General features: G+C 41.4%; 1 protein-coding gene across 2 annotated transcripts in view; it reads right to left on the bottom strand.

Moving 5' to 3' along the window:
• Elovl7 (ELOVL fatty acid elongase 7) overlaps positions 1–19,658 on the bottom strand; it is a 206,562-nt gene that overhangs the window by 32,470 nt on the left and 154,434 nt on the right. For both annotated transcript variants that reach the window (XM_023707742.1, XM_004623065.2), the window contains exon 2: positions 3,716–3,847. In XM_023707742.1, the coding sequence (XP_023563510.1) occupies positions 3,716–3,779 (64 nt within the window). In that variant the 5' untranslated portion in view covers positions 3,780–3,847. The remainder of the gene's footprint in view (positions 1–3,715; positions 3,848–19,658) is intronic.

Genomic DNA, 19,658 nt, shown 5'->3' with positions numbered 1-19,658 from the left:
ATGAATAAGACAGTGTTGTCTTCTTAAGTAGCAAGTACTACTAGATCAAAGCATACCCTTTAAGATTCCAAGAACCAATAAAATAAGGAAGCGGGGAGGCAAAGGAAACTGCAAGTACGTTTTCAAGCATTAAGGCTTCAAAGTGGCATGCTCCATTGTCTTCCAAGGAAAGATGTCTGCAAGCAAGTCTGCAAAGTCATTACTACTGTCCAGACATAAAGAGGGTCGCTTTTCATATTAGTATATGTTTGAAGAGTTTATGTAGTTTACAATCATCTTAAGAAGTGCTTTCTTACAAACACCACAGCGTGTGTGTGTGTGTGTGTGTGTGTGTGTGTGTGTGTACATGACAGAGAGACAGAAAGAGAACTGCTTTTCATCATCAAAAAGGTTTTCACCTCTCCATAGTCCAAAACATTATAATAGCATAATTTCCAAATCTGGCAGTTCATATCTATGAATCATAACAAATCCTCTTTCATCTTAGGTGTTAATTAAACCATTTTTCCATGTTTATAGTCATAAAATTTTCCACATGAGCTAAAAAATGCATGCGATCAGAAAATCAATGGGTAGCCTTCCCGAAGCTGTGTAAGATTAGCGCCAAAGCCAAGAATACTCTTGAAATGCTCCCCTCTTGACCATGGGTTTAGACCTTCCCAGGAGACATGAAACAAGACTGGACTAAGAGGCTCAGAGAAGATGGTTAATGACACTCAGAGACCAATAACACACTAGTTAGGAGGAAATAACTCTCCTGTTGTACCCTACTAGGTTTTTAAAAAATTGTAAATCTCAGCACAAAGCCTTCATAAGCCTGCTAAACTAAAATTAAAAAAGGTAAAGAAAACGAGGTTGTAAGTGACATACTACATTAAAAGCTTCTAAAGATGACTCAGTGGAATAAGTGCTTCCCTGGCAAGTGCAAGGCCTGAGTTCAACCCCCAGTTCCGCCAAAAGAAAAGAAAAGAAAAAAAGTTTCTAAAGATGACATCTTGCATCATGTGTGACATCCATCATTAGTGTTGGGGCACTTCTCAAATTAACAGAGCCCTTTCTGCATATAATCGAGTAGTTGTTTGGTGCTAGTCCCAATCTGTTTTACTAACAAAGAAATTGAAATCCACACACTGCATGCTTTGCTCAAGATCCCCTAGTCAGTCTACAGCAGCGCAGGACCCTAAATGGAGGTCCTCTTCCATACTGTTACACCCTCTGTCCTCTCCCAAGATGACAGTCAGCATCACCTCAGACATGTGGTGCCCTCTTTCTTCCTGGTCTCTCTCTGTGGCACATCTTCACTGCCCTGTTTGCGGTGCCTGCCAGGACTCTCCTTGGGATCCTAATGACCTCTCACCCCTTTTCATCCCTATCTCTGATCTAGGATTACTCAGCTTTTCAGGCAAAGCATTCCTAATAACAAGGAAAATGTGGATCTATGGCTAAAAGCGGAAGTGGAATGCTTCAGTAGCATATAATAGATTTTGTACTCTGGGACAATGTTAATAATCACCATCATCTAACTCTATCTGGCTCTTGAGTGAGGACACTGATTACCTAACTCCCTTGGGTTCCTGCATTTGGGATCGGGAATAGCAAGATCTAGATTGCTGGGGATCTGTTCTTCCAAATAGCTCTATTTTGAAAACTACCCAAATCCACCTGGCTCCCACATTCAAGTAGAGTTCAGTGAGCAAGATTTATGTTTACTTTCAAAATCAGTTTTTAAACATCAGTATTTAAATCAGGCAATTAATATATGAGTACTTATATATTGAATTTATGAAGGCTCCTATGAATCTTTAGAGAAAGATGACCTCAAAAGAAATGTGTATAGTCTTTTTATTATAATACAAGTTGAAAAATTCAGAAATTGGGCCAGCCAGATAAGTAAGCAGACTAAATCGCCTTCCTGGGCAGGCACAGGGTCAAGGATTCAATTCCTGGTGTGCCGTGCAGGCCCCATTCCCGGGGTGCGCTGAGATGACAATTGAGAGTGGGCGTGGTGCCGCACACCTGGAATCCCAGCACTTGGGAGGGCGAAAACAGGAGGATCACTAGAAGTCTGATCTGTGTAGTGAGACCCTGTACTAAACACATAAAAATAAAATATAATAAAAATTCAGAAATAAAAGATAATGTGGAAATAGTCACTTTCTTTCCCTACCAGGGTAAAGGTGACTTATGGGATGCTAAAAACAAAAGTGTTGGAAGGGCCAGCCAAAAAGCTCATTGGATTAAAGCACCTGCAAGCAGGTACAGGGGCCGGGGCTTCAATACCTGGGCCTGCCATGCCAGGCCTGCCCCAGGGCATGCTGAGAGGGCAATTGAGATGGCATGGTGCCGTGCGCCTGTAATCCCAGCCCTTGGGAGGCTGTAAACAGGCCGATCACTATGAGTCCGATCTAGTGTGAGACCCTGAACGCTCTGCACACCCTGTGCAAATACAAAAAAAAAAAAAAAAAGTGTCGCAAATTCTCAAGGGCACAACTACTGGGGCATATCTTAGTGAAATAAAATTGGTCTTTAGCAGTCTCCTAAGAAAGATGTCGACTTTGAAACACACTGTTTTTGCAAAAATCACTGGAAACTGAAGCATAATTCAACAGTTAGATAACAAAAAGTGGCATTTTTTCCTCCTGAATTTGGGAGATAAGAGATTATAGTTGGTGCATATGCAGCAATTTAAATTAGTGGATATGGTTGTATGTGTAACTTAGAAACATATTTTAAATTCAGAATACCAATTATAATAAGAAAATACAGGTTCTAGTCTTTCTTCCATACAGTAACCATTAAAGGTCACATCTCTGAGTCTAAGCTTTTTACTATAAAGCAAGATAATAGTTTCAATGATATCTAAGGTCAATGTAAGCTTTCAATATGGCCAGATTCCTATCTATTTAAAAATATTTTTACCTATGTTCTACATTTAAAGCCATAAGGGTTAAAAACAATACACATTGGCTGTGGCTTATGAAAATACAGACCGTGCGTAAGTAAATAAAATTACTGATAGCATAGCTCAGCGCTAGAACATGTGCTTGGCATGCAAAAGGCCCTGAGCTCAAATTGCAACACTCAAACAATACAACAAGAACAACAAAATTGAGCCCCAAACAAAGAAAAGCAAATAGACACAATAAATCAACAGAGGAAATACATATAATGCTTTATAACTTACTTTATTTTAACATATCTAAAAATTCTTGTTATAGCATTAAGTGTTCTTCTAAAACACTGATATTTTAATGGACAAGGGAAGAGAGCAGGCATCTCAGAATCACTCAGGGGTGTTCCAGAAAACACTCCCTGCTTTTTCTGATGACCCTCTGGGGGCCGCAGCTCTCCCAGTGGAGACTGCTAAAACTGTGCTTGGCAGTAAACCTAATTTCTCTTAGGAGCATTAAGACAAAATCAACTCAAAGAGCACCGTCCCTGCAAAAGCGCTGTTAATGGTTATGAAGTTGGAATATTCCATCACTTATTAACTGGTTTCCTTCCCTTCATAGTCAGGCTATTTCTTCTTTATAAACATTATAACAAGTATCTGGGTAGCTCTATGTATGGCCGAGTCTGCCTGAAACCCTTGTTAATTCATCACAGGGGAGCGTGAGGTGACAAAGTTTCTCATTCTGTTTCAGTGGCCTCTGCTTCACGGGGGATACCACCTAAGAGGGGAGATCAGCCTCCCTCAAGAAATCTGGTTACTTACCAGCATCGCTGATCCAATTATCATAAAGACGCACAGTTCTCGACGTAAGATCACTGAAGGCCATTGGATGTGAGATTTATTGGTTCTTCTAACGGGTTCTTTGATGAAACAAAACAGAAAGGAGCTTGTGATCTATAAATGCAAATATAGACAGCCTTTTAGCAATACAATATTTAAAATGATAAAAAATTTAATAGGAAAAAATGCAGATCAACAAACTTCTACTGAAGGTAAACACATTAGTGAACTATATTTAAAGAAAGATGCCGTTGCAAACATTTCAGATTCTCCATCTTTCTATGGCTAGCTTTGCTGAAAAAGGATGACAACCTATATACAAGACATAAAAAGATTAAACGATTCTCAGAAAGATAGGGGAGTAGCTTCCTTTTATGGAGAAAACAGGTCAGGAATGGACTCCATCCCCCACAGCCATGCTGAAGTAAAAACCCAGGAGAAGAAGGCCTAGAAAATACACAGTCTTGAGAGAAGGTACACCACTTCTAGAGCTCACCCTCAGGCCCAGAAGACCTTCCATGTGCAAGTGGAACTAGGGCAGAAGGAAAAAAGAGCAACCCACAAGAGCCAAGGAGATGCTGCTTCATTTATGTGGATGGCATGACAAGAATAACTGGAAAAAGAAGTCTTCTCTGAAATATGACCAGTGAGGAGAAACTATTTTATATTCGAAGATGTTATACAACTTAAATAATTACAACAGTGCAGCATTAGGAGGTGAAGAGACAAATAAAGAGAATAGAATAGCCCAAGACACACCAATACATTTAGGAATTTGGAACTGTGTGTAGTAATTCTAACATGCATGCTTTCCCACACCTTGACAACTCTGCAATCAGAACACACCATACAAGTGGATGGGGTGTAGCAAATTACTAGGGTATTTGATCCAAATCCATGTGGTGGGAGATGAAAGAGTTCTATAGATGGATGTGATGAAGGCTATGCAAAATGCAACAGTATTTTTTTTATTTTTATTTTTAAAATAACTTTATTGAGAAACAAATGGCAGTGAGATAGTTTCACACCGATGAGTAGGACAGTTTCAATAAGTAATACATTGCATATTGTTGTCTTAGTGGTTATTCATTGTACAAGATGCAGACATGATATCCTGTCCACAAACACCATTAGAACAAATCTTTCTATTCACTGACTTAAGAGAATGTAGCTGTATATCTATCCTACTTTGAATATACAGATACAAAATGGTTGTATCCTCTTTTTTTGTTTAGTTTTGTCAGAGAAGGGTATTTCATTAATACTTTAAAACTTAATCCTGGGAATTGTGGGAACCACATTTATAATACCTTATAGCAACTCTGGTCATGGGTAGAGTAGAATATGATACAGCCTGAATTATTTTAGTAATAGAGACATCCATGATTCGTGTTGATAATTCCAGTTTATTTTATTTATTTACTTATTTATTTTGTCTTATTTTGTTTTTGGCAGGACTGGGGATTGAACTCAGGCCCTTGCATGATAATTTCAGTTTAATTCTGGATTCAGTCCACTCCTTCTTTCAAGATAATATTCCAATAATGAGGTCCAATATTCTATCCTGAACTACCAGATTATCTTTTCTCTTCCATATAGAAGAGAGACATATCAAATAATATATATCATATATATAATTTTATATTGTCACACAAAACCATATAGAAAATATGTATTGTGTGTTCATCAGTGGCTTAGTGTTTCCATTAGGATTTTCTTTGTTCTCTTTTTGATACCAGGAATTAAACTCAGAGCCTCTTACTTGATAAGCAGGTGCTACACACTAAAGTACTTCCCTAGCCCTCCATTAGGCTTTGAGGAACTTCACTGTGACTTGTAACTTGACTAATATCAATTAATACACTGCTTTGAAGCATTCAGATATGTTTGCAACTACTAACATAATTCCAAAAACAGATTCAGTGTTTGAACTATCAATTATATATGATATAATAAAATTTACGTTAGTTGTAAAACACTAGATAATTTCAGAAAAAACTGCACTTCCACAAAGATACTCTTGAATTCTTTCCAGGGTTGACCCATTCAACTTGCCTTGTTTATCACCTCAGCCTATCAAATAGCACTTGTATTAAATTCAGTCAACATTATTATCATTAGATGCATAACATTTTATCTACCTTTGTATTTCTTTAATTTTTTACCGATTTTAACATGATATTTTAGCCTAATTTTATACATAAATGAAAAACTAATTAGTATGTTACCAACAGCTGGAATGACATAAAGGCTGTTGATGACTTAGAGTTCACTGAATGTATGGAGATGATTTTTTTTAGAGGGGTGTTAGTGCAGGAGGTTGAACCCCAAGCCTTGAACATGTTCAGCACATGCCCCACCACTGAGATATACCCACAAGTCCAAAATGTGATGATGGAAACCAAAACATGTTGAAAGCTTGAGGCTTGATATTTAATATATGTGTGAAATGCAGTAATAATATCTCTCTGTCACTCATCTAATATTGTAATGTAACTTTTAACCCCAGCAATGGATGACTGAAAACAATCTTGTAGAGTTGTGTTCTCTTTCCATAGACTACAATTCAGACTTCTCTCACTCATCTATTTTTGTAGTTGAAACTTGCTCTATTTGAATAAATAAGCCACAGAAACAGAGAAGGCAATGCAAAACAATCCACTGAAATTGATGCTTTGTGCTTTTAGAAAGATTAAGGTGGTAGGGCTAGGGAGATAGATTGGCAGGCTAATTGCCTGCCTGGCAAGCAAGGACCCTGGGTGCAATCCCTGGTACTACATTCTGTATAGGCGCCAGAATCCTGATATGGTGGCACATGCCTATAGTCCCAGTGCTGAGGAGGCTGAAACTAAGACGATCACTATGAGTCCAAGCTGCATAGCAAGACCCTGCACCAACAAATAAATAAATAAAAGATTTTTTTTAAATAAAGAGGTGGTGGACTGACTAATAGTCAACTTTTAACACCCAATGCAACAGTACTTAATGTCACTAGATTTTACATTTAAAGTGGGTCACAATGGTTTTAAAAATGGGTAAGTTTTACATTATGTACCTTTTGCCACAATTTGAAAATTTAGATTTACCACAGGAAAAACTGTAACTTTCCTCCAGCATTATAAAATACAGTTTATTGACATAAGTAAATAAGCAGCATATATGGTACATGATAAAGGTGGCATCTCAATTCAATGAGCACTGAATTATCGGTAGTTACTTAATTAACAGTGTAGCATGATTTGACAGACCTCAGGGGAAAAATATAGAATCCAAACAGTATATCATAAGCCAACAATTTAAATTTTAAAAATACAATTAGTAGATGACAACATGCTAGAACACTTTTATGACCTTGGTATGGAAAAGTCTTACCAACTATGACTCACAGTTTTGAAGACCAAAGAGGTTAACAACCATAAGAATGTAGAAAAGGGATGCAGAAAGTGCTGCTGGGACAGAACAAGAGCACCATGGGGAACAAAGGGAAAAGGCAAGCAAGAGTGGCTCCTGAGAAGGCACCTAGAGGCCAGCTGAGCCAGGACAAGACCGGGGCTGAGGTTGGGGGACACGAAGAGCCCTCCCTACTGCTGCATAAAGGCCCTACAGTGTTGGGGTTCTGACTTTGGACAATTAGAAGTCAGGTGGAATCTCAGTCCCTAGCGTTGGGGAAGAAAATATCTCCTAGGTAAGAATCCCAAGACTGCTAGGCAAATTTGGGCCTCGGTTTGGATCTGTGTGCTTCCTGGTATCCACGCTCCACCAGTTTCTACCTGGATCTGGTTCCCTCTGATGCAACACCCTGACTATTTAAACAGAAACAAAATCTCCAAGAGGTCTTGAGTGCTAGTCAAAAAAAATTTTGGTGTTTGATTCATTCCTTCCCAATGACTTAGTAAGATCAGAAACTTTGAAGTGAAACTTTAAAACATGAGTAAAATAAAGTAACAACTTGTTTAAAACAGGATTCCTTTACCTTCACAGTACTGATATTTTGGGGCAGATGATTTTTTAAATTTTATTTATTTATTTATTTGGTATATGGGCTCACTACAGACTTATAGTGATCCTCCTGTCTCAGCCTCCCCAACACTGGGATTAAAGGTGTGCACCACCATGCCTGGTCTGGGTGGCCGGCACAGCGCACCTGGGTCCTGGGTCAGTACAGCATTTGGTAGTGGCGGGGATCGAACCTTGGTCCTTGCACTTGCCAGACAGGTGCTTAGACCACGGAGCTACGGGCTAGATGATTCTTATCTGGGCACATCTGTCCTGAACATTGTGATGTCGGAACCAACTCTGACCTCTACACCACTGTGTGAGGAAATCTAGGGATACATATTCACCCAAATACAAGTAGTTTGCCTCAGAGTAATCACTTTAGCAACTGTACATGTATTCAGTGATGCTGTTGTTCAAAACAACTTATTAGTTTTTCTGTAGAAACTGATTCCTTAAATTTTTAGACTTTCACTTAAATGACTTTATGGGAGGAAAATCTTTGTCAGGGCTGGTGAGATGGTTCAGTGGTCTAAAGCACCTACTTAGAACAAGCTCAGCAAAGCACAGGGACTGCGGTTCAATCCCCCAGCACCACATGCCAGCCAGCCCGCCCCCTGGTGGGCTGAGCTGGCCACACACACACACACACACACACACACACACACACACACATATATATATTTTAAAAAAAAATAAGTTCATGTAAACTACTCCAACCATTATGGAAATCAATATGGCGATTCCTCAAAAACTGAAAATAAAAATTCCTGTTGAGCCAGCTATTCCCCTTCTAGGTGTCACTCTGAACAAGTTAAAGAGATCACGTGACAGTGGTACATGCATAACCACGGTTACAGCTGTGCAGGTCATAATAGCCAGACCCTGGAAACAGCCTATACGCACACCAACAGACAAATTTTTAAAATGTGGTATTTATACATGCTGGAGTATTCCTCTGCCATAAAGAAGGATGAGCTTGCGTCATTTGTAGCAAAATGGATGTACCTTGAGACCATAATGTTAAGTGAAAGAAATCTGACACCCTGCCTGGTTCCTCTTACATAAGAAGCCCAACATTAAATAAAGCGCATAATAAAAGACAGATGATAGGAAATAGGGAGATGCATCTTAGTCCAGTCAGGAGGAGATCAAGAGACGGAGTGAGAAGAGGAAAAGGGGATGGAAAGAAGAACTAAGATGCATTGTGTGCCTGCAGCAACTCCACACAAGGAACGGAAACACTCTACACTAGACGTGTAGAAAAAATGGCGGGATGAAGAGCCGGGTGGAGGACGTAGGGAGGGAAGGGCAAAGGCACTAAACGAAGAAATAAAGATGCACTGTCTATGTGCATTTGCGGAGCAGTTCCCACAAGGAATAGCACGTATCTCCTACAAACGTGTGCTAATAAAACAAAAACGATGTTTTGGAGATAAGTGAATCACGCCGCACCATGCCGTCATCAGTGGGGTGGTGACAGGAGTGCTGAAGAGAGACCTAATGATACAGGAATTTACTACTGACATCTCTACCTTCTCTTTTATAAAATGAGAATGATATTCCAAAGGAACAAACCCAGAAATAGTAAGGACATGGAAATACTGGTGGAATGAACAGAGTACTGTGAGCGGACTATTTTTGATATTTTTAACTATTTTTTCATACATACAAACGTCAGCAAAACAAACTTACTTTTTTGTCCTTGTAATGTATTAAAATTCAAATGTGCTATAAGTGAATCTAGAAAAACAGTTTCAGGTGACAAATTTTCCAAGTTCGTTATCAATCACTATATGTGTGCATATTTGTGTGCTGATTATAAAATTTATTTACCTTACACATGTCACAGAAGCAAGGATGCATATCCCTCCACTGGTCGCACAGGAGCTCATGGGGTTTTTTGATGTGTCATATGAATTTACATTTCTCCTTGACATTTCATTTTTTTTAAGGTAGGGGTGTGTGTGTGTGTGTGTGCGCGCGTGCGTGTATGTGCAGGGTCTCACTACACAGCTCAGAATCACAGTGATCCTCCTGATTTTTGACTCCCGACTGCTGGGATTACAAGCTCCATCGCTGGCTCAGTGTGGCATGGGGTGCCAGGGATCTCCCCAGACAGGTGCAGGAGCAAGTACCTAAAGACCTAATAGGACCGTGTATATTCAGGGGACAGCAATGGATGACGAACAGGCTTCCCCTCCCAATTAAATGGGGCCAGGGTGATAGCTCGGTGACTTAAGCATCTGCCTGGCAAGCGCTTAGACCACTGGCCTATATCACCGGCCTTTCTCCTTGACATTACTCGTCTGACCTTCTTTCCTTTTTTTCCATTTTTTGCCTTTTAAAAAATATTAATTAATTTATTTTTTTGTTTGTTAGAAGGCCTCACTGCGCAGACACCCAGTGATCCTCCTGTCTCAGCCTCCCTAGCGCTGGGATTACAGGCATGCACCACCATACCCGGTTTCAAGGGCAGTACAGCACGCAGTACCAGGAATCATTAGGATTCATGCACTTGCCTGGCAGGCACTTAGACCACTAAGCTATCTCCCCAGCCAGCCATTTCTTCCTAATATATTGGTTGTGCCCATTGTCTTGGGAATTGAACAGAATAGCAGAGGGCAAATAGATTTACCATAGCTTTTGGGCTAGAAAAGTTTATGCATTTAGTCATACAGAAGAATTCAAAGCAAAAAACAAGAGGTTTCAGGTCTCCTAAAACAGAAACACATGTTTTGGGCTTGGAGCAGGGGAAGTCCTTGGTGTGGATCCCAGAGAGGGCATAACAATCCCTGAGCAGACAGGAGGATGACAGGGACCGACAGCATGAAGGATCAGGCTGCCTGGGGTAACCTTGGGCAGGTAGCCGACAGGCTCTGGATGGCTACGGAGAGCTTTGTTTTGCTCCCACCCCAGTGGAGAGCAAGGGCAGCAGAAAGACCTGAGAGTGCCCTCATAGGCATAGAACCATTGCAGAAAACAAAGGAGGCCTGCAGCACGCTACAACGTATCTCCCCAGACAGGCTCAGGGACAAGTCCCTAAAGGCCTAATGGGACCCTGGATATTCAAGGGATAGCAATACAGTCAGAGGACATGGACGACTAATAGGCTTCCCCTCCCAATTAAGTGGGGCTGGGGCAATAGCTCAGTGACTTAAGCACCTGCCTGGCAAGTGCAAGGTCCTAAGTTTGATCCCTGGTACCAAAATTAATTAATTAATTAAGAAATTAATTCATATAACAAGTTTTCTGTAACTTTCTGGGGAATAGGGAGAAGGTGTTCAGAGATGAGATAGAGGGAAGTCTCTATCACCCCAAGAAATAAAAGCAGCACTCTTACATGAGACAAAATAGACATATCAAAAGTTGTCAAAGAGATGAGCTCATTATTTAATGACAAATGAGTCCAGGGCTAAAGAGGATGTAATGATTAGACATGAACATCACATCACGTCAGAACGCTAAATTTGCAGAGCAAATATTAACACATCTGAAGGGAGAGAGGCACGGCAATGCCCCAGTTTCAACAATGGATTCAGACAGAAAATTACTACGAAAACACAAAACTTGAAGTCCATGTCCCACTAAACGGACTTAGCAGATGTATGTAAAACACTCCAGTCCACGGCAGCAGGATGCACGCCCTTTGCAGGTACGCACAGACATTCTGCAGTACAAACCATATGGGAGGTCACAAGTGCTAAGCAATTTAAATGTCTCAAGTTGCATTGATTATTTTTTCCAACCTTATCGGTATGGTCTGAGTCTAAAAATCAGCAATGATATGAAAACTGGAAAATGCACAAATATAAAGTAAACAACATATTCGCAAGTAGCTAATAGAAAAAGAAGGAATCAAAAAGGAAATTTGAAACTACCTTGAGACAAAGGCAGAAACGCAACTTACAAAACATACAGAATATAGCGGTATTAAGAGAAAAGTTTGTAATAATGAATGCCTACATTAAAAAGGAAGAAATATTTAAACCAAAAAAGCTAACATTATACATTAAGGAGCCAGAAAAAAAAGTACACTCAATCCAAAGTTAGCAGAAGGAAGGAAATAAGATAGACCACAGCAACAATAAATAAAATAGACCTGAGAAACAAGAACTGGTTTTATGAAAAGACAAAATCAACAAAATCTTTGGTTAGACTATGAAAAAGAGACTCCAAAGGGAGACATTACCAGAGATACCAGGGAAATCCAAAGAGGCTATATACAGTTTTCCTCTGTTCTGTACCTCTTAATGTCAGCGGTTCCCAGACCCAAATGAAAACTAGAATCACACAGAGGGAGAGAATTTTGTTTTGTTTTGTTTTTGTGTATTTGATACCGGGTCTCACTATGCAGTTCAGACTTATAGTGATCCTCCTGTCTCAGCCTCCCCAGTGCTGGGATCACAGGCATGCACCACTGTGCCCGGACTTGGCTCAGTGCACCTGGGGGCAGGACCAGCACAATAGGCAGTACCAGAGCTTGAACCCCAGTCCCTAAGCTTGTCTAAGCAGCCACTTAGTCCGCTGAGCTATCTTGCCAGCCCTGAGAATTGTAGTTTTAGTGCTTGGGTAAGTTAAGATTGTGGGCTAGGCTGGCAACCTCTTTTTAACACTATATAAATCACCCCAGGACAATTTCTGCAACCTGTGGAATAGGAATGACACAGCTGATGAAGTCACTCAACACAGCAAAACATCCAGATCAAGAAGAACAGGAAGAGAAGGTGTAACTGATACTGAAAAACGATTGAACCGATGAGTCAGAACTGAAGAGAGGTGAACTCTGGGAGCGCTCGTCTGAGTCAGCGCACATACCTAGGGTAACTTCTTACTTGGGTGTGTGTGAAATACGCTTGAAGTTCTTAAGCATCTGTGTGAAATAAAAAACCTACTATACCTTAGCACACTGCCTTGTTATTGAGGCAAACAAAACCGGTTAAGTCAAAGGACAAAGACATTACACACCTAGCTTTCTGCTTTTCAAATGGAGGTGTAACCGAATCAAGGCAGGGGCTCCATCTGTCAGGACTGGCTGCGCAGTGCCCAGCGAGGAAAGCAGCAGGGGAGGGCTTGCCTTGCAGGACGAGAAGTCCGACAACGGTAACACACCTCTGAGGTGGGAAACTTCCGATTTGCCATTTTTATGGACAAAAAGAGTAGAAGCTGCCCAGACGCTGCATTCTCCTGCACCGTCCAGAGCAGGGAAAGGGAATTTTCTTTGTCTCCTTTCAGAGCTGTAAACCCTTCTCCCTGCTCCCAGAAGGCCCCTAAATGCCCTTTCCCAGAAACGTGCAACACGGCAACATCTAAAGGAAGCACTGAAAAGCCGAGGCGCCTTTGCTCCCCACATCCCAGGGAGAAACTCAGGAGCCCAGGGAGGAAGGGGAACTATGCAACACCACCAGCAGCGACCTACAGGGGAGGAGGAGCCTGGCCTTGGGAAACACTACTGGCTGCCCCCGGGACTGCGACAGAGCTCATCCTCCAGTGTCCTCTCACATACACACAGGAGCCCTGACGGCGGACCCTGACGGCACTCTCTGCCCTTCCCATGCTCGGGAAAGACAAGTCTTGTTTTGTGCCTAAATCAAATCTGATTAAGAATGTCTACTAAGCCGAGTGTGCCCTGGAACATCTTATAGAACTTTCTAGTGACACTTACATACTGAATAGTTAAAATACTCATGAGCCACTCCCTCTCCGATCCAGATGCCACACAACACAAATACAGAGAACACAGCTGGGACTAGCACTTTAATCGTCAGCACACTAGTTCCAGGACTTTCACTGTTCTGACTGCTATGCGGCCCACGGAAGTGAAATGGATGTTTCCCACTGTCTCTAATAACAATGACCCAGGAGCAAATACTTACACACTTTATCAATAGCCTGGGTTCGGTTGGTCTGTTTGTCTGTCTTTCTTTCTTTCTTTTTTTTCTTTTTCTTTTTTTTTTTTTTTTGTAGAACCAGGGATTGACCTCAGGCCCTTGTGCTTGCCAGGGAAGCACTTATTCCACTGAGCTATCTCCCCAGCCCCCGGGGTTTATCTTTCAATCATGTGTTTTAGCTGAATGTCAAGCAGGGCCTCAAAACAAGGATCTTCGCCATCCCTGCCATTCCTTGCTTCACCATTATATCGTTTTCCCATAATAGAGGAACTTAAAAAGAATAAGGTGTCACTGGGAAACATATGGGCATGGCCCGGCAGACTAATTCCGGCTGAGCCTGACCAATGGAACAGACATACACTGCAGTTGTGATTCTCACGTAACCTAAGTGGTGCTTTGGGAGGTGAGCTGGGTGGTAGGGTCCAGGGCTGAGCGACTGTAGGTGTGGTGAGAAGCAGTGTGGGCGATTATGTGTGACTGCACCCTATTCAGAAAGGCACTGCATAAGTGTCCGTTCCTGACATGCCAGCCTTTGGTTAGCCAGGTTGCACTAAGGAGTCCTTATAAAAATCTCTTATCTATGAGAGCTCATGCTGTATACTATTGTAGGTGGCTGCTTATTGGTCCTTATCTTTTGTACTTAACAAGAAGGAAGCTACTGAGGCTCTTTACAGCTCTATTGCCAGTACCTAGACTAGTAGCTAATGTGCAGCACAGTATCTGCAAAATGAGCACATAGCCAAGTGTTACAGATTGAACTGTGTCCCATTAGAACTCATATGTTGAAGTCCTATCCTGTAATACCTCTGACTGGAAACTCACTGGCTGAGAGGGTCTTCAAAGAATCAAGTCAAAATTGAAGTCATTATGATAGACCCTCAGCCAGTACAACTGTGTGTTTATAAGTGGAGAAATCCAGCCAGACATGCATGCAGAGGAAGGTCATGTGAACATCAAGGCAGACATACACCAGGCAAGGCGAGAGACCTGGAACAGATCCTTTTGCCACACCCCTCAGAAGGAACACGTCCTACTCACTCATTGATTTCAGAATTCATTTTTGCAGGGAAGGGAAAAAAGCTCTCACTAGGTTGGCTAGGCCGGCCTTGCACTTGAGATTGCTTGCCTCAGCCTCCTGAGTAGCTGCGATTGCAGCCATGTGCCACCGTGTCCCACTTGATTTCAGATAGAACCATGTGAAGAATACATTTCTGGTGTTCCAGCTACCCAGCATCGTGGAACTTTGTTACAGCAGCCACAGAAAGCCAATATACCAAGTGGAAATGTTCATTCAAATTCCAGAATCGGAGCCCAGGATTAGGTCACAGTTAATTATAAAGAGAGGTAATGATTAACATGAAAGCAGTGTAAGTCTCTAAGAAATAACACAGGAAAGACATAGCAAAAGCCAGCAGCTCAGTAAACACTCGTATTTAGGAAACAGAGAGAAATCAAGAGAAAAACACAAGGAAGCAACACTCGGAAACCTGTGAAGTAAAGTTGCCTGGTCAAGGCTCACAAGATTTCATCAAAGCAAGTACATTAGGAAAGGTCATATACAGATGTTCTTCATCTCAAAATACGGAGGCCCAAGAGGGACTTTGGAGCAGAGGGTATCCACGGTATGGCAAGGTTCCTAACCCAGCATGGCCTCTTCTCTACTGTACTGATGATACAAAAGAGCCTGCAAATTACTTCAAGTATTTGCAATTCTGAAGAGAACAAATGGACTAATAATCCTACTCCTTTTTCTTTCAGGCACAGGAAAGGACTAACAAGACAGTGTCTGGTGATAGAAGTGCCATACCTGCCTGGTAAACAGGTACAGATCCCTTACAGTGTCCCTTGGCGGTAGGATACCCCCTGTGAGGCACAACAACGCTGGCCTTTGATATTTAACAATGCCTTCAGAATGAGAGCCACCAACCATGACAGTGCACGCCTGCAGCCCCAGCTACTCAAGACAAGGCAGATGAATCACTTGAACTCGAGTTTGAAGCCATCCTGAGCAACACAGTGAGAACCCATCTTTTGACAAGCAAAGAACTGATTTTTAAAAAACATAATATATATTCTTGGGCTGGAGGTGTGGAGCACTGGCAGATTCACTGTGTTGCATGCACAGGGACCAGGAGGATGGGGAGGGCTGGTGGAGGGAGAGAGAGAGAGAGAACATGAGACTATTCCAGTACAACCTGACTGAGCCAATCTCTGCTTTCCTTCATCCTCCATAATCACCCTTTTTAGGGCCCAAAGAGAACCTTATGTGGGTAGATCTTTGACTGGAGGAATAAGATCTGACAATGCGACATCCACCACTCTATTCACTGAGGCCGTCGTCCCATCAAAAATACTCCACTGACAAAATCATCTAATTCCCTCAATGAAATGAACAAAAAAAATTAGTTTAGGAAATTGTAACACTAGATATTAGATGCTGGAAACAAAATAACTTCATCATTAATTAGAAGAAGACTTCAACTCCGAAATTTATGTGCCTTCGACTTTCCTGAGATACAGAAAGAACTGAGTATAAACTGAAATAGCCAGCCCTCAAAATACAGAGGTCTCAGTGGTCTTGAGCTCACTCTGTAGCCTGGGCTGGCCTTGAACTCCTGGGGATCCCCTTGTCCCGGCCTCCCAGGTGCTGGGGTTATGGGCATGCAGCATCACACGGGCTGTTCTTCATTCCATAGTTTGGATTCAGACATCTTTCATTTTTGTGTTTGTAAAAGCTCAGAGATTTCTTCTAATTCCAAATATTATGTAAATGCATGTTTAATAAATACTTATTATTTCTTATAACTAGGAACCCAATGAGAATGCTCAAACTGATCATTAGATATAGGAAATATTAGGGCTGACCAGATAGCTCAGCAGATTAAAGCGCCTGCTTAGGCAGATGCAGGGACCAGGGCTTGCTCCCTGTCGTGCCCTGCTGGCCCTGACCCCAGGGTGTGCTGTGACAGAGACTGAGACTGGGTGCAGTGGCATACGCCTATAATCCCATTGCAAAACAGGAGGATCACTATGAGTCCAATCTGTGTAGTGAGATCCTGGAGACACTGTACTTTAAATACATTTTTAAAAAAAATTCCAAAAGATATAGGAACTATTTTGGAGGAGCATCGCTGACCGAGCCCACAGCGTAGGCCAATACATGGAGCTGAAGTTCTGCTTTTAAGAAACAAACACTGAGCTAAACAGTGCCTCAAGATAACCTTATTTTGCAGACCTCATATCCAGGGATTTTGTTCTGTTCTAAGTCCACTAACAACACTCCACCAAGGCACTAACTCCACCAAAAATGTTATAACTACAGACTAATTTTTTCTCATTCCAGATCTTTTTATTTTAAATATTTAAAGTAAATTTATGTCCATATGTCCATATGCACGTGTGCATGTGTGGTGCCAGGCACAGAACCTAAGACTTTGCTCGGCTCAGCAGGTGCTTTACCACCTGCCCCTGCCCTCTTTCCTTAACTTTATCTCCTTACTTACACCTTAATGTTCTATTAATATATTGTTTTATTCATCTGTCTTGTTGCTGTACACGAGTTTGCCTTTTGCTTTTGGAATGAGGATAAAACAGTCCTCTTTCCTGTATTTCTTTCACGTACCAAAAATACAGAACAGTGGCTTGATAATTCATAAATTATTGTTGTTTTATAGTTGTTCTTACTGGATAGCAAGCCAAACAGCAACAACTTGCGCAGGCTGCTGATTGATAATACAGTTGATGTAAATTAGTTTCAATTTTGATTAAATACGTTTCCCCTAAGTTCATTTTGCTCAAAAACAAAGTTACAAGTGTATAATTATTTAACTTCCTAAACCAAGCAAAAAAAGTTAGTTCACTAAATTCTCACCCAAATTGCCTAGATATTAGAAAGAAAGTAACAATATTAATTAAAACAAGAGAGAAGTGCTGAACCTGAGTGCACCCCGTCCAGCTTTCCAGAGACACCTGAGGAAGGCAGGTTTCCAGGGCCTCCTTGCTAAGCAGCCTCCTTCAGGTGGAGTTCAGCCTAGTTTGGGAATCAGTGTGCTGAGGTCGCTTTTGTTTTGCTTTTACAATAAGACTTAACACAAAGAGTCTTTAAGTGACTATTTGAGGTACTTAAGAAAATGAGATAAAAGATTTCTTACAAAGGTAAACATGGGAGAGAGAGTCGGCTCAGCCAGGGGCAGTACACTAGCACTACCTCCCAACTGTACATTAATACTTTAAACACACCTCGGTTTCCCAGGTGAGGACCCCAACCATGGAACCCCATTCTGAAGTGGAGGGAGATGGTAAACACACCATTCATTCATTTTTCTAGTACTGAGGACTCAGCCAACAGCCACATGTACGCTCGGCAAGGACTACCACTGAGCTACATCCCAGCCCTGTTCATTTATCAAAAGCTTTTCCTATCAGCTTTCCTAAGCCTAGTGCTCAGCTTGTGCCTGCTTACCCAACTTCTGCTTAGACCACGTGCTGTGCTGGTGCCAGTCCCTCCCCTGGGCACACTGAGCTGGTCACAGAGACCAGGCACGGTGGTGCCCACCTGTAATCCCAGTGCTAGAGAGGCTGAAAACAGGAGGATCACTAGGAATCTGAGCTGCATAGTGACACCCTGTACCAAATATATTTTTTAAAAAAACTTTCTGCTTAATGAGCTTCTGCAGAGAATTCATGACATTAGAAATACTACTCTGACCAAAACTGAGCTTAACTCATTTTCTACACATGATTACTGAGCTGGACCAATGACTGAGTTATACAAATGGGAATCCTGTAACAGGTACGCGCAGCCAGCACTGATGGTCCACTCTTGGGACTGGCAGTTAAGTATCCACACCACACACATGTTGAATATTCTGCTGCACACTTATTCATGTTATGGCACTTGATTTGGATGTCTCTTGCCTAAATTACAATTTTTCTACATTTTTAAAGACTAGAGTGGAAAAAGAATCTTAAGTAAATGTGTATTTTCCACAGTACTGACCTAGGAGAAGTTAGTCAAGGAGTAAATATTAAAAGTTCTCAATCATTCAATCAATAAATCTATCAAAGAAAGGAAGGAAGGAAGGAAGAGAAAGAAAGAAAAGAAAAGAGAAAAGAGAAAATCCACTTTCTGGGCCCCGTTTTGTCCCTGTCAGATAGAAGAAGCTTTCTTTCTCTCAAAAAATTCTTCCACTGATAATTTGTGTGTGTGTGTGTGTGTGTGTGTGTGTGTGTGTGTATCTGTGTCTGTGTCTGTGTGTCTGTGTGGCTGCACTTGGTAGCAGAACAGCGCAGTTTTCTGGGCTTCACATTTAAGTTAGAACACTAAATGCAGGATTTCTCTCACCCGTAGCTAACTCACATGACAAGGTCAGGTTCTCAACTTGCTGTTATTTAATTATGCTCCATGCGTGCTCGCGCTGCTTACAAGACTGCACTTGAACGTCTCAAAAGATTTTTCTTTAATGAGATTTGATTCTTAAAAAAATGTGAAGAATGTTTTCATTAAGGTTAATTGTGCCCCTTTTCAACTTTGGGAATAAGATTAGTTCTATTGTGTTCATTTAGTTATGATGATTTACTGAAAGCCTCACCGCTGGAAGGAAAAGAAAGAGGAGTGAGTGTGTGTGTGTGTGTGTGTGTGTGTGTGCGCGCAGAACAGAGATCAGAACCCAGAGCCTGTGAGACTCACACAAAGGCCAGCAAGCCTTGCCTTCCTCTGACCTTTATTTCCTAGTATAACGCTAGAGTTTGAGGCTTAATTATTTTCTACAACACAAAAAGCTGTTCTCATACCTGAGCTTCTGCACTGCTACGCAAGACCGCAAGCTGCAATGCACTTCTTGCTATTGCTGACATGAGTTTCCTGCAAATTTCATGTGTTTTTGCTGCTGATTAGTAAAAGAAAGACACAGCACAGCAATGTCTGAGGAATTCATAATGACTCATATTCGGGGCACCTAAAACACTCTCTTCCTCACCTTTCATTTTCTGTTTATCACCAATTTGATCAACTATAAATCCAGATTACATCTAAAAAT

The sequence above is a fragment of the Octodon degus genome, unplaced genomic scaffold (assembly GCF_000260255.1).
Source record: "Octodon degus isolate 3935 unplaced genomic scaffold, OctDeg1.0 scaffold00001, whole genome shotgun sequence".
Lineage (NCBI taxonomy): Eukaryota > Metazoa > Chordata > Mammalia > Rodentia > Octodontidae > Octodon > Octodon degus.
Note: the sequence above shows the minus strand (reverse complement) of the source record. Positions and strands in the feature narration are given on the sequence as shown.